Source organism: Balaenoptera ricei, chromosome 10 (assembly GCF_028023285.1).
Source record: "Balaenoptera ricei isolate mBalRic1 chromosome 10, mBalRic1.hap2, whole genome shotgun sequence".
NCBI lineage: Eukaryota > Metazoa > Chordata > Mammalia > Artiodactyla > Balaenopteridae > Balaenoptera > Balaenoptera ricei.
In genome coordinates, this window is record NC_082648.1 from 44,793,349 (window position 1) to 44,810,070 (window position 16,722).

The 16,722-nt window shown below is 62.9% G+C and overlaps 1 protein-coding gene across 10 annotated transcripts; it reads left to right on the plus strand.

Moving 5' to 3' along the window:
- The first annotated feature begins 311 nt into the window (after nucleotides 1-311).
- TNS2 (tensin 2) lies at nucleotides 312-16,575 on the plus strand. 10 transcript variants are annotated; one of them, XM_059935960.1, is made up of 30 exons: nucleotides 312-444; nucleotides 3,037-3,210; nucleotides 4,846-4,954; nucleotides 5,455-5,492; nucleotides 6,388-6,426; nucleotides 6,712-6,750; nucleotides 6,904-6,953; nucleotides 7,184-7,373; nucleotides 7,660-7,710; nucleotides 7,976-8,125; nucleotides 8,213-8,277; nucleotides 9,118-9,201; nucleotides 9,763-9,875; nucleotides 9,970-10,030; nucleotides 10,300-10,375; nucleotides 10,635-10,764; nucleotides 10,861-10,926; nucleotides 11,009-11,122; nucleotides 11,302-12,513; nucleotides 12,655-12,805; nucleotides 12,928-13,517; nucleotides 13,633-13,722; nucleotides 14,043-14,168; nucleotides 14,374-14,466; nucleotides 14,593-14,670; nucleotides 14,835-14,912; nucleotides 15,325-15,493; nucleotides 15,578-15,646; nucleotides 15,753-15,782; nucleotides 15,936-16,575. In XM_059935960.1, exons 1-30 carry the CDS (start codon nucleotides 370-372, stop codon nucleotides 16,072-16,074), a joined length of 4,449 nt encoding a protein of 1,482 aa, XP_059791943.1. In that variant the 5' UTR covers nucleotides 312-369; the 3' UTR covers nucleotides 16,075-16,575. The 10 variants fall into 10 exon arrangements, with proteins under 10 accessions (XP_059791943.1, XP_059791950.1, XP_059791952.1 ...); XM_059935959.1 differs by lacking the exon at nucleotides 312-444 and adding an exon at nucleotides 2,128-2,217; XM_059935962.1 differs by lacking the exon at nucleotides 312-444 and adding an exon at nucleotides 2,128-2,217 and having other exon boundaries at nucleotides 8,003-8,125.
- The last annotated feature ends 147 nt before the right edge of the window (nucleotides 16,576-16,722 follow it).

Below are 16,722 nucleotides of genomic sequence, written 5' to 3' on the forward strand. Positions count from 1 at the left end.
CAGTCTCTTCCGGACTCTGAGATTTTCCTGTCCCTGTGTTCTCAGTGTCCACCTCTCTCAAAATCTCTCCCCGCATTTCTGTCTCTTCCGGTCTCCGAGGGTATCTGCCAGTCCCCGCATGCCTCCTTCCCAGCTCCTGGGCGCGTGGGTTCGCCAGAGAAGGTGGGGAGAAGAGGGAGAAGGAGAAGGACGAGGGGCGGGGAGCGGGCGGCACGTGGGGATTGGAGCCCGGGAAGGAGGGAGAGAGGGAGGGAGAGGAGCCCGCAGGAGGGAGGAGAGGGCGGTGCAGGGAGCGGCGGGGGCGAGCGCAGCGCGCCCGCCCCGTCTCCTCCGCCTCCTCCGCGTCCGCTCGGCGCGGGCCCGGGCGAGATGGGCTGGCCCGGGGGCTCCCCCTGCTGCTGCCCCGCCCCGCCGCGCCCCCGCCCCGCCGGGCGCCCCCCGCAGGTGAGTGGCCGCGCTGCGCCGGGCGGGAGGGCGGCGGCCTGTGCGTCACGGCCCGGCGGACAGTGCCGGGGGCGGTCGCCAGGGGGCGCGGGACCACCGGGGGGGCGAGTGGGCTCGGGGAGCGGGGCCGGCGCGCTGGGCCGGGGGCCGGGAGCCGCGAGCCGCGGGGCCGGGGGCGGCAGCGGGCGGGGCCCGGAGGCCGGAAAGGTGACCAGGGGGCGGGGCCGGCCCGCGGTCACTCCCCAGCCCGGCAGTCTCGCCTTCGCGGGTCCCGGGCGCACACGCCGCCGCTCCGTCCCGCCACGCACGCGCTCGCGCCGCCCCCGCAGGCCGGGGACCTGGGCGGGAACTGGCCGGGGAGAGTGCGAGTCAGGGTTTTGCTATTTTACTTCACATCTGGTGGAACCGAGGCAGATTCGGCTTCCACCGTCAATTCTCCAGGTCACCCTGGGCACACTCGCACACCCCGCCTTCCCTCCCTGTCTCCTTCCCTGGGCCTCACCCCTCCTCGCGGCTGGGCTCCCAGCCGCTCATCCAACCACAGCTATTTCCAGGAAGGGGGAGTGTTGGGTGGAGGGGTTTCTCCAAACAAACCCAGGGCTTGGGAGTAAGAGGGGGCCAGGCTCGGGGAGAGACTGACGGGCTCTGGAAAGTTCCAGGCAGGAGGAGGGTGAGGGTCCCAGGGGTCTGGCCTGGCCTTTCCCAGGCCTGCCCCAGCGAGCTGCTTCTCCTCTCAGCACTGCCTGAAGGCTCAGCGCTCTCCCATCCCATCTCACTTCAGAAGTGCTCCACAGGTGGGGAGGGACTCAAGACCATGCTTCCCTGGCCACCCAACACGGGGGCTAGTGAGCCACCCACGAGGACAAGAGCGAGGGTTAGAGAAGGTTTGGGGACCTGTTGCCAGGTGAGGGGACTTTCAGCCTCTCAGGAGGCAGCAGGAGTAGAGAGAAGCCTGCTGGAGGGGTCCTGGTCAGGGTAACTGTAATAGGAGGGGAGAAGGGCCATGCTACCACTACCACAGCACCTCTCCTGCTCCCAGCAGGGCTGGGGACTGGACCAGGCCAGGCCCGGTTGCCCACACTGGCCAGGGGCCTGGAATGTCCTGGGACCCAGCCAGGGCTGGTGGGGTGGGAGTGTGTTGCGGAGCCAGTGCCCCTCTCCAGTTACAGGCTAGGCCGCCCTCTGGCTAAGGTACCCTGGGGGCAGACTTCCTGACCTGGAAGGAGGATTAGAGCTTCAAGGGAGAAGCCTCAGGGTAGACCCAGTCCAGGCAGCCCAAGGAAGTGTCCTGAGTGGGCTCATCCCGGCAGCGGCAGGGTTAGACCAACCCAGATGGGCTCGAGGGAGGGAGAGGGAAGGTTAACGGACCTGGTGGGAGAAGCCAGAGCTGGGGGAGCTTCCAGAGCCCTGGGACATTCAGTAAATACACTGCAAATGGGGGCGGGCCACGCACATTTGCACATTCTTTCAAGCCACTGGACTGTTCCACTGGACTGCTCTGGGGAGCTGCTGTCCTAAGGCTTGGGGCTGAGGACCCCCAGGCTATTAACCCCTTATACTTTCCGAAGATTACTCCCCCCCCATCCTTTCCAAGGCCCCAATCCACCTCCTTCCCTTAACTTCCGGGACAGGAAGCTGGCCGCATTCCCAGGAGGGAGGCAGGAGGCCCGCGGAGGGGCGTGGAGTATGTGTTGGGAGGGGGGCCTCCTGTCCAGTCCTCGGGCCCTGGGACAGCTGCTGAGGAAGGAGAGCGGAGCTGGGAGAGCCATGAAGGTAGCGTTCAGGCTCGGGGGGCGGGAGGGGGGGAGCCCAGACCTAGAGCCTGGGGTGGCAAGGCTCAAAAGAGCTAGGAACCTGAGAGAAACAAGCCAGAGAATAGGTGAGTAGGGAACTGTGTCAGGAGCAGAGCAGCTGGGGAGCTCTCAGGAGAAGGGCCCCAAATGCCTCGGGCTGGGGCAGGAGAATGGCTCGCTCCTGTGCAGAGCAGACTCTGACTGGAATTTGACCTTCCAGTGTAGATGGTGGGGGCAGGGGGCCAGTGCACGTTCTCCTTTTCCTATTTCTTCACAACTGGTGAAACTGAGGCAGGAAGCTGGCCCTCAGTCCCATTTTCCCTGACCCTCAGGATGCACTTCACTCCTGAGCTGGCTGGGGTCGCAATTCCCAGCTCCCACTCCCCCCACCAGAAGTCCCCAGAGAGCCTGAGAGTTCAGGCCGGGAGGCTGGCCTGGCTGGGACGCGGTGTTCCCCGCTGGCCCTTGAGCCCTGCCCTGAGACCTAAATTCCCACCCCGCCCCTGCCCCGCCCCACTGGGGGCTGGATCTCAGGATCCCACAGATCCCTGGATAGGGCAGATCCCTGGGCATGGGGCAGCTCCAGAGCAGGGTGGGTTGGGGGCAAAAGATCCTGGGCTGACACTCCCAGCAGGGTAGATCCTGGGAATCTGATCTCCTGGCCTCCCCCACTTCCTCCCCACCCCCACCCGCCCCCACTTCCTGGAGCAGCGACCTGCCCCCTTCCCGCCTGCACTCCCCTCCACTTCCAGGGCTGGGCTTCTCCTCACACCAGCCAGACAGCCTACTCTCCACCCAGGGGAAGTGGCTGCCTCCGCCAGGCCGCTTCCAGGAAGCCCCGGGCCAGGCCCCAGCATTGTTCGGGCCCCACGGCCGGCACCCCAGGCAGCCGGACACCATGAAGTCCAGCGGCCCAGTGGAGAGGCTGCTCAGAGCCCTGGGGAGGAGGGACAGCAGCCGGGCCACCAACAGGGTAGGAGTGCCCATTGGCTGGGCAGAGGAGGGGCAGGGGTGGAGGTGTGGGCAGTGGGGGAGGGGGCCAGGACTCAGGCCAGACCCCCTTCCCAGTTTCGGCTTCCTCAGCCTTCTCCCCTGGTCTCGCATCCCCTTGTTACTCTATCCCTTTGGAGTGGCCAGGGCTGGCTGTGACGTGAGCAGCAGATGTTCGGGTTAGAGCAAAACCTGGTGTCCCTTTCAGCTCGCCTGACACATTCCCTGCCCTAGCCCAGGCCAGCCCTGCACCCAGGCAGGTATATATCATTGTAGGACCTTCCTGGGTACTATCCTGGAACCCCAGAGAGGACGTCCCTAAGCTGAGAAGTTTGAGGGAGATGGGATGGGGGTGGCGAAGGAAGGAAGGGAGGGAGGCAGCCAGGTCTCAGGAGTGCTTTAGACAAGGGGGGGTTGATTTGCTTTCCACTGATATCATCTGTGTGTGCCATTAATGCCAAAATGCACCCAGGTTTCCTAGTGGGTCTGGCAGAGTTGGTCCAGCCCAGAAGAGTTCAAGTTGGGTTTAATCCAGAAGCTTCAGGGACAGCCAAGAGACCAGAGGTGCTGCCTGCATCCCCAGGCTGAGGGGCCTGGAGGCCCCATCACTGCCTTTCCCCACATTTTCTCAGCCTCACCCCAAAAGAAGCATCTCAGGGCAACATGAGACAATACTATGGGGGAGGGAGGCAGGAACTTGAACGCCAGAGGAGGAGAAAAATAGGTAGAAGAGAGAAGAGGCAAAGGAAGCAAATGGTCCCCAGAGGATGGGAGGGATGGGACAAGGTAGGCCTGGGCCATAGGGGACATCCCAGCCTCCTCGCTCACTGCACTCTGGGTGGGGAGGGGCCCAAGAGCATCTGCTCCACCCTCTCCCTCTCCAAAGCTGGAATCCCACTTGAACCTCCTCAAGTGACGGGGCGCTTACTACATCCCGGAGCAGTAAGGCAGCGAAATATTTCCAAGTCATGCCTCCATCTGCCTCTCCCTCTGAGCATTACCGCCCCCTCCTTACACAACTGCTGCCTGCCGCCTGGGTGCACAATGAGTAAACATGTTGTTCCGACAGTAGGGGGAGGAGGGCGTGTCCGCCGCCTGGAGGACTGGGACAGAGGGACCAGGGGAGCAGGCCTGGCTGAGGCCCTCCTGCCGGGTCAGTCTGGGCGCTGTGTGACTGACACCGTACATTCATGTCTGACCCCCTCCCTGCTCACTCTCTACCGAAGCCTCCAGCTGGGGAGGGCAAGATGGGAGGAGAAACAGGTTGCCTTCATAGCGGAGTCAGGGAGCGCTATCCCCCCACACCAGGACGGAAGCTCTAGGGCTTGGGTGGCAGTGACCACAAGGGTATCACACACCAGGGCCACGTGAGGGGCCTAAGTGATCCCTTGGGGAGGAGCTGACCCAGCTAGGGTGACGCAAGGGGCCAGGTTCTACGCACTGTCTAGGACAAGCCCTACAACTGCCCGGAAACAGCTGAGGCCAAGTGCGTTCTACGAGTTTGAGGGCTTTATCGGGATGGAAGAAGAGAGAAACTGTGCAGTGCTCAGGCCCCGGCCCGGTCCTGGAGATGGGCCCGTGGGAACTGACACCTCTGTCTGTCTGTCCCTCCACCTAGCCTAGGAAAGCTGAGCCACATAGCTTCCGGGAGAAGGTTTTCCGGAAGAAACCACCAGTCTGTGCAGTGTGTAAGGTGACCATCGATGGGACAGGCGTCTCGTGCCGAGGTGAGGCGCCCTGCCCTATGCTGTGCCTCTGCGAGCGTCACCCAGCACCACTGGGTTGCACAACCCCAGCAGGCAGGCCCCAGAACAGAACCCGTACTGCGTGTGCTGCCCCTGGGCTGGGCCACGTGGGAGCCAAGAGGAACTGCGTCCCCTCCAAACAGCCCTTGCTCCCCCAGCACCCCAGGAGACCCAGTACTCTAAATCACCTTCCCACCTCACCTGAGACTGGAGGCTTTCCTCCCTTGCTTCCTCTTCACCCGCACCCACCCTAGAACATTACCCCTGGCTCCCTCCTTCCCTGGCCTGGGCAGTAGTGCACCACTGCCATGCGCTTCCCTTGAACTCTGCCCCTGCTCCCCCACTCCAGCCAGCTCAGTACAGCCGGAGTCCTGGAAGTCCCAAGGTCTAGTTCCAGGGCCTGGGGAGATGGGAGAGGGCCACCCCTTCCACTGCCCCAGTGGGCCCCTGCTAACCCCTCTCCTCCCCTCCATCCCCTCTAGTGTGCAAGGTGGCGACACACAGAAAATGTGAAGCAAAGGTGGGTACCTGCTGTGGGGAGGGGGACTGGGGTCCCTTCCTCCTGTGAAACAGGCTTCTCCAACCACACTGGCATCAACCCTCCACCCTTCTCATCATTGGGGAACCCCTGCTGGGTGGGAGAGGGTACTGTACTGGGCCCTTTAAGAACCACCCTACTCCACCCCCTGGAGGGCTGGCCCAGGCAGCGCAGACAGCGCGCGTTTGGCGCATTTGTCTTGGTGCCTTGCCCAGGCCGCAGCTGGCGAGTGGATGGGGGGGTGGGGAAGAGGAGGAGAATGAGGAGGAGGAAGGGTGGGGTGGGTGGGTGTCAGAGCAGGATTTCGGAGACTGGCAGCCGGATGGGCTGTGCCTTCCTTCTGGGGAAGGGTCCTCAGGATGCCTGAGTGGGTCTTGTCCTGGGCCCTGGAAAGGCTGGGCAGAAGGTGCAAGGTGTAGATAGCACCCACTGTCCACTGGGAACCTGAGACAGCCGCATCTCTGGGGAGGTGCCCTGGTCCTCCTCCTGCAGTGTGAGGGGTCCTAGGGCCTTGGAGCTGGCTTTGGGGAGCTGTGTGCCCGGGGGCGGGGTCTCCCAGTGAAAGAGGCCAGTGTCCGTCCCTGGCCGTGGCCTGCCTGCATGGCTCTATATATAACTCCTGCCCTGCAGCTGGATGAATGGGGGTCTGTGTGGGCAGGGGGCTGGAAGCCAAGAGTAACAAGTGGGGGGCCCAGGGGTGGGGGACCGAGAGGCCAGAGGGGAGGCTCCCTTAAATAGAGGAACCTCAGTTGCAGCCTGTGCCCATCTGCTGACAGCCCCTCCACCTTCTTGCTGAAGCTGAGGGGTGGCCCCATCCTTAAGCCCGGGAAAGCCCATTTCACCAGCAACTCAGCTCCTCTCTCCCGTCTCCTTCCAGGTGACTTCGTCCTGTCAGGCCGTGCCTCCCACGGAGCTGGTGAGTATGCTCTGGGATGGGGTGACCGAGGCAAGGAACCTGGCTGCGGCGGTGTCCAGAGATCTGGTGGCCACAGAGAGGGCCCCCAGGAGGTTACCTTGAATGGACTGCTGTGGATAGTGGTCATCCTGAGGCAGTGGGAAAAAATTTGAGCCCTCTGCTCTCGTCCTCTTGGGCCTGCTGGGGGCTAGGACACCCCCCCGCCCAGTACATCCCTCACAGGGACACCGGCTGGTCCTTGCCCCTTCCCTAACCACTCCCTTTTCCTCCCCCATCTCCCTCTAGCGGAGAAACACGGCCCCTGTGAGGCGCATAGAGCACCTGGTAAGGTGATGCTGGAGGAGGGGGGTGGAAGCAGGTAGCTCTGGGACTAAGGACCTAGGTTTCTTCTGAGGCAAAAGTTCATGGAACTCTGGAGTGGGGAGCCCAGAGTGAGGGGCACAAAAGACGTGTGCAAAGTCTCATCTCATCCACCAGGGATCCACCAAGTCTCTGAACTACTCAAAGCAACGCAGCACTCTGCCCAGGTAAGTGAGGGCGCGGGGTGTGGTCCCATATGAGCCCCTTCCGCTGGCCCCACACCTCAGCCCAGAGCAGGGCCCCCCAACAAAGCTCTCCAGGCCAGCCCCGCCCCCCAGCTGGTCCCACCCACTCTCAGGACCCAGGAGACCTCACCTGTAGTCAGCCAAACACCCTTCCTTAACAGCAGCCTCCGGTGCCCGCCCCACCCCCACTCTCCGCCCTGTTCCTAACACAGGCTTCGCCTCCTCCCCAGGAGCTTCAGCCTGGATCCTCTCATGGAGCGCCGCTGGGACTTGGACCTCACCTACGTGACGGAGCGGATCCTGGCCGCCGCCTTCCCCGCGCGGCCCGACGAGCAGCGACACCGGGGCCACCTGCGCGAGCTGGCTCACGTGCTGCAATCCAAGCACCGCGACAAGTACCTGGTGAGGGGCGGGACCTGCCTCAGTCAGCCAACGAGAGGGCTGGGAGGTCCGGATGGGCCAGGCCCCTCCCTGACGTCACGCCGCGGAGGCGGAGCCCCGAGTGGGCGGGGCCCGGGCGCAAACCTGGAACGCCGACTGGGCTGTACGAGCTAGGCTGGGCCTTAGCGACCTACTCATTTTGGAGAAAGACCCGTCCTTAGGGTCACAGCGGGTGATACCACCCCCAAGCATCACCGCGCCTCGCTGCCTGGGGTCACTTCGCCTAACGCCCCCACTTTACTTGCAGCTCTTCAACCTTTCAGAGAAAAGACATGACCTGACCCGCCTAAACCCCAAGGTAGGAGGGGATTAAAGCCATCACCCCCTGCCTCCTCGGTATTAATAGTAGCAATTGCCACCTACTTCACTCTGAAGCACTTTCCCATATGACACGTCACTTGGGACACCCCAAAGCATGGTGCAGCAGGTATCAACCCATTGTCCAGGTGAGGGAAGTGTTGAAGCTGTCATGGACACAGCCAGCAGGCCCCTGACTTTGTCTCCAGGCCCCTACAGCCTGTCCCTCTTCCACCCTCACCCACCTCTTCTTTGGTGGCCACCAGCTCCAGTCCCACTCCTGCACCCCTCAGGTCCAGGACTTTGGCTGGCCTGAGCTGCACGCGCCCCCGCTGGACAAGCTGTGCTCCATCTGCAAAGCCATGGAGACGTGGCTCAGTGCCGACCCGCAGCACGTGGTCGTACTGTACTGCAAGGTGAGCTGGGAGTGCGGGTTCGCAGGGCTGGGGTGCCCTCAGCCAGGGGCCCCAGTAAGCCCTGCATCCCTGTCTCTTTGTCCCTAGGGGAGCAAGGGCAAGCTCGGGGTCATCGTCTCTGCCTACATGCACTACAGCAAAATCTCTGCAGGGTAAGGCTCCCCAGCCCCGAGTGCCCCCTTCCCCAGTGACCCTTCCTCCAGCTGGCCCTTGACGAGCCCATCTCCTCTGAAGCCCACCTCGGTGTTCAGAAGAGCCATTTACTATAAACTTGACCTTTCCACCTCCTTTTTCTCACTTGTACTTCACCACAGTTTTCCTAGGGCTGCTGTAACTAAGTGCCACAAACTAAGTGGCTTAAGACAACAGAAACTTGTTGTCTCAGTTCTGGGAGCTACAAGTCTAAAATCTGAGGTGTCAGCAGGACCACACTCCCACTGAGACTCTGGGTAGAGACCTTCCTGGCCTCTTCCTAGCCTCTTCCTAGCTCTTGGTGGTGGCAGACAATCCTTAGTGTTCCTTGGCTTGCAGATGCATCACTCCAATCTCTGCCTTTGTTGTCACATAGCCTTCTTCCTGTGTGTCTGTGTGTCTGTGTCTCTTCTTCTCTTCTTCTAAGGACACCAATCATATTGGATTAAGGGCACATCCTACTCCAGTATAACATCATAACTAATTACATCTGCAACGACCCTATTTCCAAATAAGGTCACATTCTGAGGTACATATCTTTTGCGGGGACACAATTCAACCCATAACATGGTCTTATTGTCCCATTTTACAGAGGAAGAAACTAAAACTCAGGGAACAATTGCCCGAGGTCCAACAACTAGTAAAGTGACTGTGGGGTTTCTAGTTCTCTTCACCACCACCCTGGGCCTCCTCTAGACTTGGGGGAAATCGCACCTCTCTTCCCTCCCTTGGGGCTTAGGGATGGGAGACCAGGCTGGAGACCAGCCCCTAAGCCCCCACACTGGTCCCACTCTCCCCAGAGCGGACCAGGCGCTGGCTACCCTTACCATGCGGAAGTTCTGTGAGGACAAGGTGGCCTCAGAGCTGCAGCCGTCCCAGCGCCGGTGAGCAGCCTAGGTGGGGATGGGCCAGAGGAGCAGTTCCCTCCGTGGCTACGAAGGCCGAGGTTCTCTCATTCATGCAGCACACCTGCATGGAGCACAGATGCATCTGTGTGCCTGGGATTGTGCCAAGTGCTGAGAATGCGGAACAAGCACAGGGTCCCTGCTCTCGTGGGGCTTATTTACATGCTAGTGGGGTAGACGGCAATAAACCTGTGAATAAAGAGACAAGGTCGTTTTGGATGATGACAGGTGCTATCTATACAAAAAACAAAGCTGAGTCTCGTGATGAACGGAGACTCACAGGACAGTCAGGGCCCTCCGCTATATAACGTGAGGCAGAGATCTGGGGGAAGAGCATTCTAGACAGAGGGAACAGCAAGAACAAAACCTCAGAGGCAGCAAGAAGGATGGAGGTTAGATGCAAGGAAGAAATCTCTGTTGAGCTGGAAGATGGGCGGGAAGCGCCGAGGAGAAGGTGGCTGGGGCGGTGTTCGTAGTTGAGATGACACCAGGGCGTCTCCAGAGGAAGGGGCTTACGTCCTCCTTACATCCCCCCACCAGGTATATCAGCTACTTCAGTGGTCTGCTGTCCGGCTCCATCAGAATGAACAGCAGCCCTCTCTTCCTGCACTACGTGCTCGTGCCCATGCTGCCAGCCTTTGAACCTGGCACGGGTGAGTCTGCCTGGAATGTACTCCAGGGAGTGGGCTGTCCCCCACCCCCTCCACTCAGCACCCCTCACGTGTCTTCTCCTTCGTGCCCCTCCAGGTTTCCAGCCCTTCCTCAAGATCTACCAGTCCATGCAGCTTGTCTACACATCTGGAATCTAGTGAGTGCTCTGTTCCCCGGCCCCTGCTTCCCTGCTCCCTGGGTCCCTGTTTCTCCAGCCTCCCCAGATAGCTGGGCCTCCAGCTCCAGCCACTGCACCCACAAACTAATAGCATCACAGAATCCGTTTTATAGATGCGGAAGCTGATGCTTAAAGGGCTCTCACTAAGGCAGTGCTCAGTCTCCAATCTCCCAGCTCCCTCCTGACTCTTCACAGCCACCCGTGCACCCAAGTGCCCCTGATTCACCTCTGCCCTCTCTCTTCCCCAGTCATGTTGCAGGCCCTGGTCCCCAGCAGCTTTGCATCAGCCTGGAGCCAGCTCTCCTCCTGAAAGGCGATGTCATGGTGAGGGGGCCTTAGCGACAGGGAGAGGCCTGGGGGTGGGGTGAGGGGTGGTGGTGTAGGCTGCCAGCTGCACAGTCTCTGGTGAGCCATCGATTCGAGGCCGATGGGAGGGCAAAGAGGGCATCCTCCTGATGGGGAGGAGGTCACCTTGGGGTTCAGGCAAGGCAGAGCCGTGGCCAGATAGTCCCCAGGGTGGAAGCACTGAGAAGACGTGAGTGGACACGAGGGCCTGAATGCCGGTCTCCCTCCCCTCACCCAGGTGACGTGCTATCACAGGGGGAGCCGGGGGACTGACCGGACCCTCGTGTTCCGAGTCCAGTTCCACACGTGTACCATCCATGGACCACGGCTCACCTTCCCCAAGGACCAGCTGGACGAGGCCTGGACCGGTGAGTTGGAGACAAGTGGCGTTGGGGCTGGAGCCCAGGTGAAGGCGGGCGGGCGGGTGGGTGGGTGCCGGGCTCCTCACGGTCCACTCCCTGCAGACGAGAGGTTCCCCTTCCAAGCCTCGGTGGAGTTCGTCTTCTCCTCCAGCCCAGAGAAGATCAAAGGTGAGAGCCAGGCCTGGCCCCGGCGGGGGCCGGGGGGGGGGTCATCCCTCCCTGCTCCTCACCCCCGGGTGCCCTTCCGTAGGCAGCACCCCACGGAACGAGCCCTCGGTGTCTGTTGACTACAACACGGCAGAGCCTGCTGTGCGCTGGGACTCCTACGAGAACTTCAACCTGCACCACGAGGACAGTGTGGACGGTGTGTGGGGCGTGGGGTGGCAGGAGGTGGAGTTTTGGGGGGCACACTCTTCCCTCCCCAGGCAGACACCCCTCCCGAGAGACACCCCCTGAGCTGGAGTCTCCTGCGCTGTCCCCTGTTAACACACACGCTTTCTCTCTCTCCCCCTTTTGCCTGCTTGCCCTCCCTCCCGGATCCAGACTCCGTCACCCATACCCGGGGACCCCTGGATGGCAGTCCTTACGCCCAGGTGCAGCGGGCCCCCCGCCAGACCCCGCCGGCGCCCTCTCCGGAGCCGCCCCCGCCCCCGCTGCTCTCTGTCAGCAGCGATTCTGGCCATTCATCCACGCTGACCACCGAGCCAGCCGCTGAGTCCCCTGGCCGGCCACCCCCGACAGCTGCTGAGCGACAGGAGCTGGAGCGCCTCCTGGGGGGCTGTGGAGTGGCCACTGGGGGCCGGGGAGCTGGGCGTGAGACGGCCATCCTCGATGATGAAGAGCAGCCCCCGGCGGGTGGAGGCCCCCGCCTTGGAATGTATTCGGGACACAGGCCTGGCCTCAGCCGCCACTGCTCCTGCCGCCAGGGCTACCGGGAGCCCTGTGGGGTCCCCAATGGGGGCTACTACCGGCCAGAGGGGACCCTGGAGAGGAGGCGGCTGGCCTACGGGGCCTACGAGGGGCCCCCACAGGGCTATGCTGAGGCCTCCGTGGAGAAGAGGCGCCTCTGCCGATCGCTGTCCGAGGGGCCGTACCCCTACCCGCCTGAGCTGGGGAAACCGGCCAACGGGGACTTTGGCTACCGCGCCCCAGGCTACCGGGAGGTGGTGATCCTAGAGGACCCTGGGCTGCCTGCCCTGTGCTCATGCCCCGCCTGTGAGGAGAAGCTAGCACTGCCCACGGCAGCCCTCTATGGGCTGCGCCTGGAGAGGGAGGCTGGAGAGGGGTGGGCGAATGAGGCTGGCAAGCCCCTCCTGCACCCGGTGCGACCTGGGCACCCGCTGCCCCTGCTGGTGCCTGCCTGCGGGCACCACCATGCCCCAGTGCCTGACTACAGCTGCCTGAAGCCACCCAAGGCAGGCGAGGAAGGGCATGAGGGCTGCTCCTACGCCATGTGCCCCGAAGGCAGGTATGGGCATCCAGGGTACCCTGCCCTGGTGACATACGGCTATGGAGGAGCGGTTCCCAGTTACTGCCCAGCATATGGCCGGGCGCCTCACAGCTGCGGGTCTCCAGGCGAGGGCAGAAGGTATCCCAGCTCTGGTGCCCACTCCCCCCGGGCTGGCTCCATTTCCCCCGGCAGCCCGCCCTACCCCCAATCCAGGAACCTCAGCTACGAGATCCCTGCAGAGGAGGGAGGGGACAGGTATCCGCTGCCCGGGCACCTGGCCCCAGCAGGACCCTTGGCATCTGCAGGTGAGGGCACTGGGATGGGGAGTGCCCAGGGCAGAGGAGGGCTCTGGAAGATGGTGGGGGAAGGCACAGAGTGAGAAAGAGCTAAGCCAGACAGAAGGGGCTCTTCCTGGCTCACAACCTCTCCTCTCACCTTCCCTGCAGAGTCGCCGGAGCCGGTGTCCTGGAGGGAGGGCCCCAGCGGGCACAGCACCCTGCCTCGGTCTCCCCGAGATGCCCAGTGCAGTGCCTCTTCTGAGCTGTCCGGTCCCTCCACGCCCCTGCACACCAGCAGCCCAGTCCAGGGCAAGGAGAGGTACCCAGAGGGGCTGGGCAGCTCAGGCGCCTCCTTGTCCAGGCAGACCCTGAAGCCTGGGATGGGGGCAGCTCTCACGGGGTTCTGCGGCTCTACTAACCACCCGCCCTCCCACCCCGCAGCGCCCGACGGCAGGACACTAGGTCCCCCACCTTGGCGCCCACTCAGAGACTGAGTCCCGGAGAGGCCTTGCCACCTGCTTCCCAGGGAGGGGCTGAAAAATCTCCAGAGCTGCCAGCAAGAAGTGGGCCTGAGCCTGCGGCCCCTGGTCCCTTCTCCCCAGCCTCCCCGCCCAGCTCACCCAACGACTGGCCTCAGGAGAGGAGCCCAGGGGGCCGCTCGGACAGCGCCAGTCCGAGGGGCCCTGTACCCACCACCCTGCCCGGCCTCCGCCACGCCCCCTGGCAGGGCCTTCAAGACTCCCCGGACAGCCCAGATGGGTCCCCCCTCACCCCTGTGCCTACTCAGATGCCCTGGCTTGTGGCCAGCCCAGAGCCACCTCAGAGCTCACCCGTACCTGCCTTCCCTCTGGCTGCATCTTATGACATCAATGGCCCCACCCAGCCCCCACTTCCCGAGAAGCGCCACCTGCTGGGGCCTGGGCAACAGCCAGGACCCTGGGGCCCAGAGCAGGCATCACCACCAGCCAGAGGCATGAGTCACCATGTCACCTTTGCACCTCTGCTCCCGGATAATGCCCCCCAACCTCCAGGTATAAAGGCCTTCAGGTGGCTGGGGCCACCTCGGGAGAACCCTTTTTCCCAGGGAGGGGCATGGCATGGGGACTGGGGAGCCCTGAGGCCAAGCTCAGTCCCTCCCTGTCCTAGAGCCCCCTATGCAAGAGAGCCAGAGCAACGTCAAGTTTGTCCAGGATACGTCCAAGTTCTGGTATAAGCCACACCTGTCCCGTGACCAAGGTGAGAAGCCAGCCTGCGCCCCCCCCCCTCCCACCGCCCAGGGCTCTGGCTCGGCTTTGGAGCCCATCCTTCCAGTGGGTGTCTCTTCCCCGTCTCAGCGGGCCTCCTCTAGGCCGAGCTTCTCTCTAGCTGGTGATTCTGGGCTTCGGGCCCAAGGAGGTCTAACACTGTCAGCGCTCTGTGCGCTGACTCCCCAGTGGCGTCCCGGGTGCTGTCGCCGCAGCTGTTAGGGCCAGAGGCCTGGGGAACTTGGGCAGCAGAGCGGAGGGGCTCCTTGGGGCTCAGTCGGCCGCTGTGAAGACTTCTCCCACCTCCTCCAGCCATTGCCCTGCTGAAGGACAAGGACCCTGGGACCTTCTTGATCAGGGACAGTCATTCATTCCAAGGAGCCTATGGGCTGGCTCTCAAGGTGGCTACGCCCCCACCCAGCGCCCAGCCCTGGAAAGGTACAGAATGGCCAAACGTGAGGGGAACGGGGAGTGGGGTGTGGGGAGGTACCAGAGGCAGGACAAGGCAGGGTGGACCATGTCGCTTCTTAGTGGGGAGAGGGAGCAAGTGACCTCTCCTGCTCGGGAAAGAATTCCAGCAGGCGAGAAGCAGAACCTGGAATCTGACGAAGCCTTCCTCTCCCCTCCCCTCCCCTCCGCTCAGGGGACCCCTTGGAACAGCTGGTCCGCCACTTTCTCATTGAGACTGGGCCCAAAGGGGTGAAGATCAAGGGCTGCCCCAGCGAGCCCTACTTTGGTGAGAAGCAGAGGCTGGGAAGGCTGCACTGGGCTGGTCCAGGGAGGCCAAGAGGCGTCAGGAGGGAGGAGGTAGACCACCAGGATCTCCGGGTGCCTCGAGAGCCCACTCGCCTCTCCCCTGCAGGCAGCCTGTCGGCCCTGGTCTCCCAGCACTCCATCTCCCCGCTGTCCCTGCCCTGCTGCCTGCGCATTCCCAGCAAAGGTGGGTGTCCGGTCATCTGTCCCCCCACCTCTCCCCACCCACTGCAGCCAAAGGCAGACTCCCCAGGCCCTGGCTTCCCGCCTGCCTGCCTTCCCTCGGGGACGGCAGAGGGTGCTCTCCAGCTCCCAGCACTGCCGCTCCCCGCTGACCCCCGTTTCCCTCAGATCCTCTGGAGGAGGCCCCAGAGGCCCCAGTGCCCACCAACATGAGCACAGCGGCAGACCTCCTGCGTCAGGGCGCCGGTACGGGCCTCTCCCTCTTTCCTCCCCCTGGGCACCAAGGGGGCCGTTGCTGATACATGGGGCACTGAAAGGCCTTGAGGTGGGTGGGTGGGCCCTGGCGGATGCGTCTAACCCATGAGGGCAGGGGGAGCCCTGCATCTGTAGGCACAGTGGGAGAGGGAGTCCTCAGTCTAGGCTCTGCGGGGAGGGGGCTTGTTAGAAAGCAGATTCTCAGGCCTCTTTCCAGCACCTCTGACTGTGGATCTGGGGGAGTCACAGAACCTGCCTTTTTAACAGGTTACCTGTGTGACACGCATCCCCCGAGCAGCGCTAGCTGGGGAAAGTGTGAGAGCTGGTGGGGTGGGGGGACCGAGGGAAGATAGACCTGGGGGCAGGCAGAGCCACTGCTCCCTCCAACCCCCCGCCCCCCCAGCCTGCAGTGTGCTCTACCTGACCTCAGTGGAGACGGAGTCGCTGACAGGCCCCCAGGCGGTGGCGCGGGCCAGCTCCGCAGCTCTGAGCTGCAGCCCCCGCGCCACGCCAGCCATTGTCCACTTCAAGGTCTCAGCCCAGGGCATCACGCTGACAGACAACCAGAGGAAGTGAGTGTGCGTGCCAAGCCCCGGGGGGGCGCAGGCCCTGGGGCCCCGATTTCCGGGTGACTTTCCCCACCCTCCTCCTCACAGGCTCTTCTTTCGCCGCCATTATCCAGTGAACAGCATCACCTTCGCCAGCACTGACCCTCAGGACCGGAGGTGACCCTCTCCCTCCCAGCCCTTTCGCCCCACAGTCCCCAGCTCAGCTCTTCCGTTGGTAGCTATTCCCCGGGTGCATCCCTTCACAGTTCTTCTCCTTCTGCAGATGGACCAACCCGGACGGGACCACCTCCAAGTAAGCCTCCCTGGGAGTGCAGTCGCCCTTCCCTGGCATGGCATGACATGGCACTGGCGTGGCATCGAGACACCTCCTTCCTCCCCAACCCTGGCGTGGCAGTCCCTGTGGAAGGGATGCTGAGCCCTCCCCACCCTGCCTTTGTACCCCCAGGATCTTTGGTTTCGTGGCCAAGAAGCCGGGAAGCCCCTGGGAGAACGTGTGTCACCTCTTTGCAGAGCTTGACCCAGATCAGCCTGCAGGCGCCATTGTCACCTTCATCACCAAAGTTCTGCTGGGCCAGAGAAAATGAAGGAAGGCCACAAGCTCCGAGCCCACGTCAACACTGCGCCCCTCTCAGCACCCCACAGCCCTCACTTCCCCTGGCCTGGACCCAGGAGACCCGGGATCCAGCCCCTCCCCTAGGAACGGGGAGCGGACACCGGCCTGGGACACTGCTCTCCTTCCCCGCCCCCAGCCTGCTAAGCAAAGTGGACGGGCCCATGAGATGACCTTGCATGTGAGCAGATGGCAGAGATGGGTGTGTGAAGGGTGAGGAGGCATCAGCAGTGGAGCCTGGAGGAGATGGGGATGGCCCTACCTGCGCGAGAACATCAGCGCTGGCGGAGACAGGCCCTGCTAGCTCCACCCAGCTGCAGGTCCCAGCATGGCAGGGAGAGGGGAGAGTGTGGGGAGCAAGGCACTCCCTCCTCTGCCTCCCCTCTGAGCAGAGAGATCAGAGTGGGATCACATGAAAAGGGGGCTAAAAAAGAGTCTATTTTTGTCTAATGATAAAGAGTTTCTATAACGTTTAGTCGGAGTTGGAATCATGCCTTGTTTCCAGGAAGGTCAAAGCCTCAGGTCTCCCAGGGGCACACCTGTGCTTCTTGGGGCATCCCAGGCCCAAGCCAGGCCCATGGGACACACACGATCCCCCTCCCTGGCCCCATACTGGTCCACA

Coding starts and splice junctions, on each gene's coding strand:
- TNS2 (XM_059935959.1), top strand. CDS start 2,131: ATGTGTTGGGAGGGGGGCCTCCTGTCCAGTCCTCGGGCCCTGGGACAG. Junction 6,751..6,903: donor TGAGGCGCATAGAGCACCTG/GTAAGGTGATGC, acceptor CTCATCCACCAG/GGATCCACCAAGTCTCTGAA. Junction 15,647..15,752: donor ACTGACCCTCAGGACCGGAG/GTGACCCTCTCC, acceptor CTCCTTCTGCAG/ATGGACCAACCCGGACGGGA.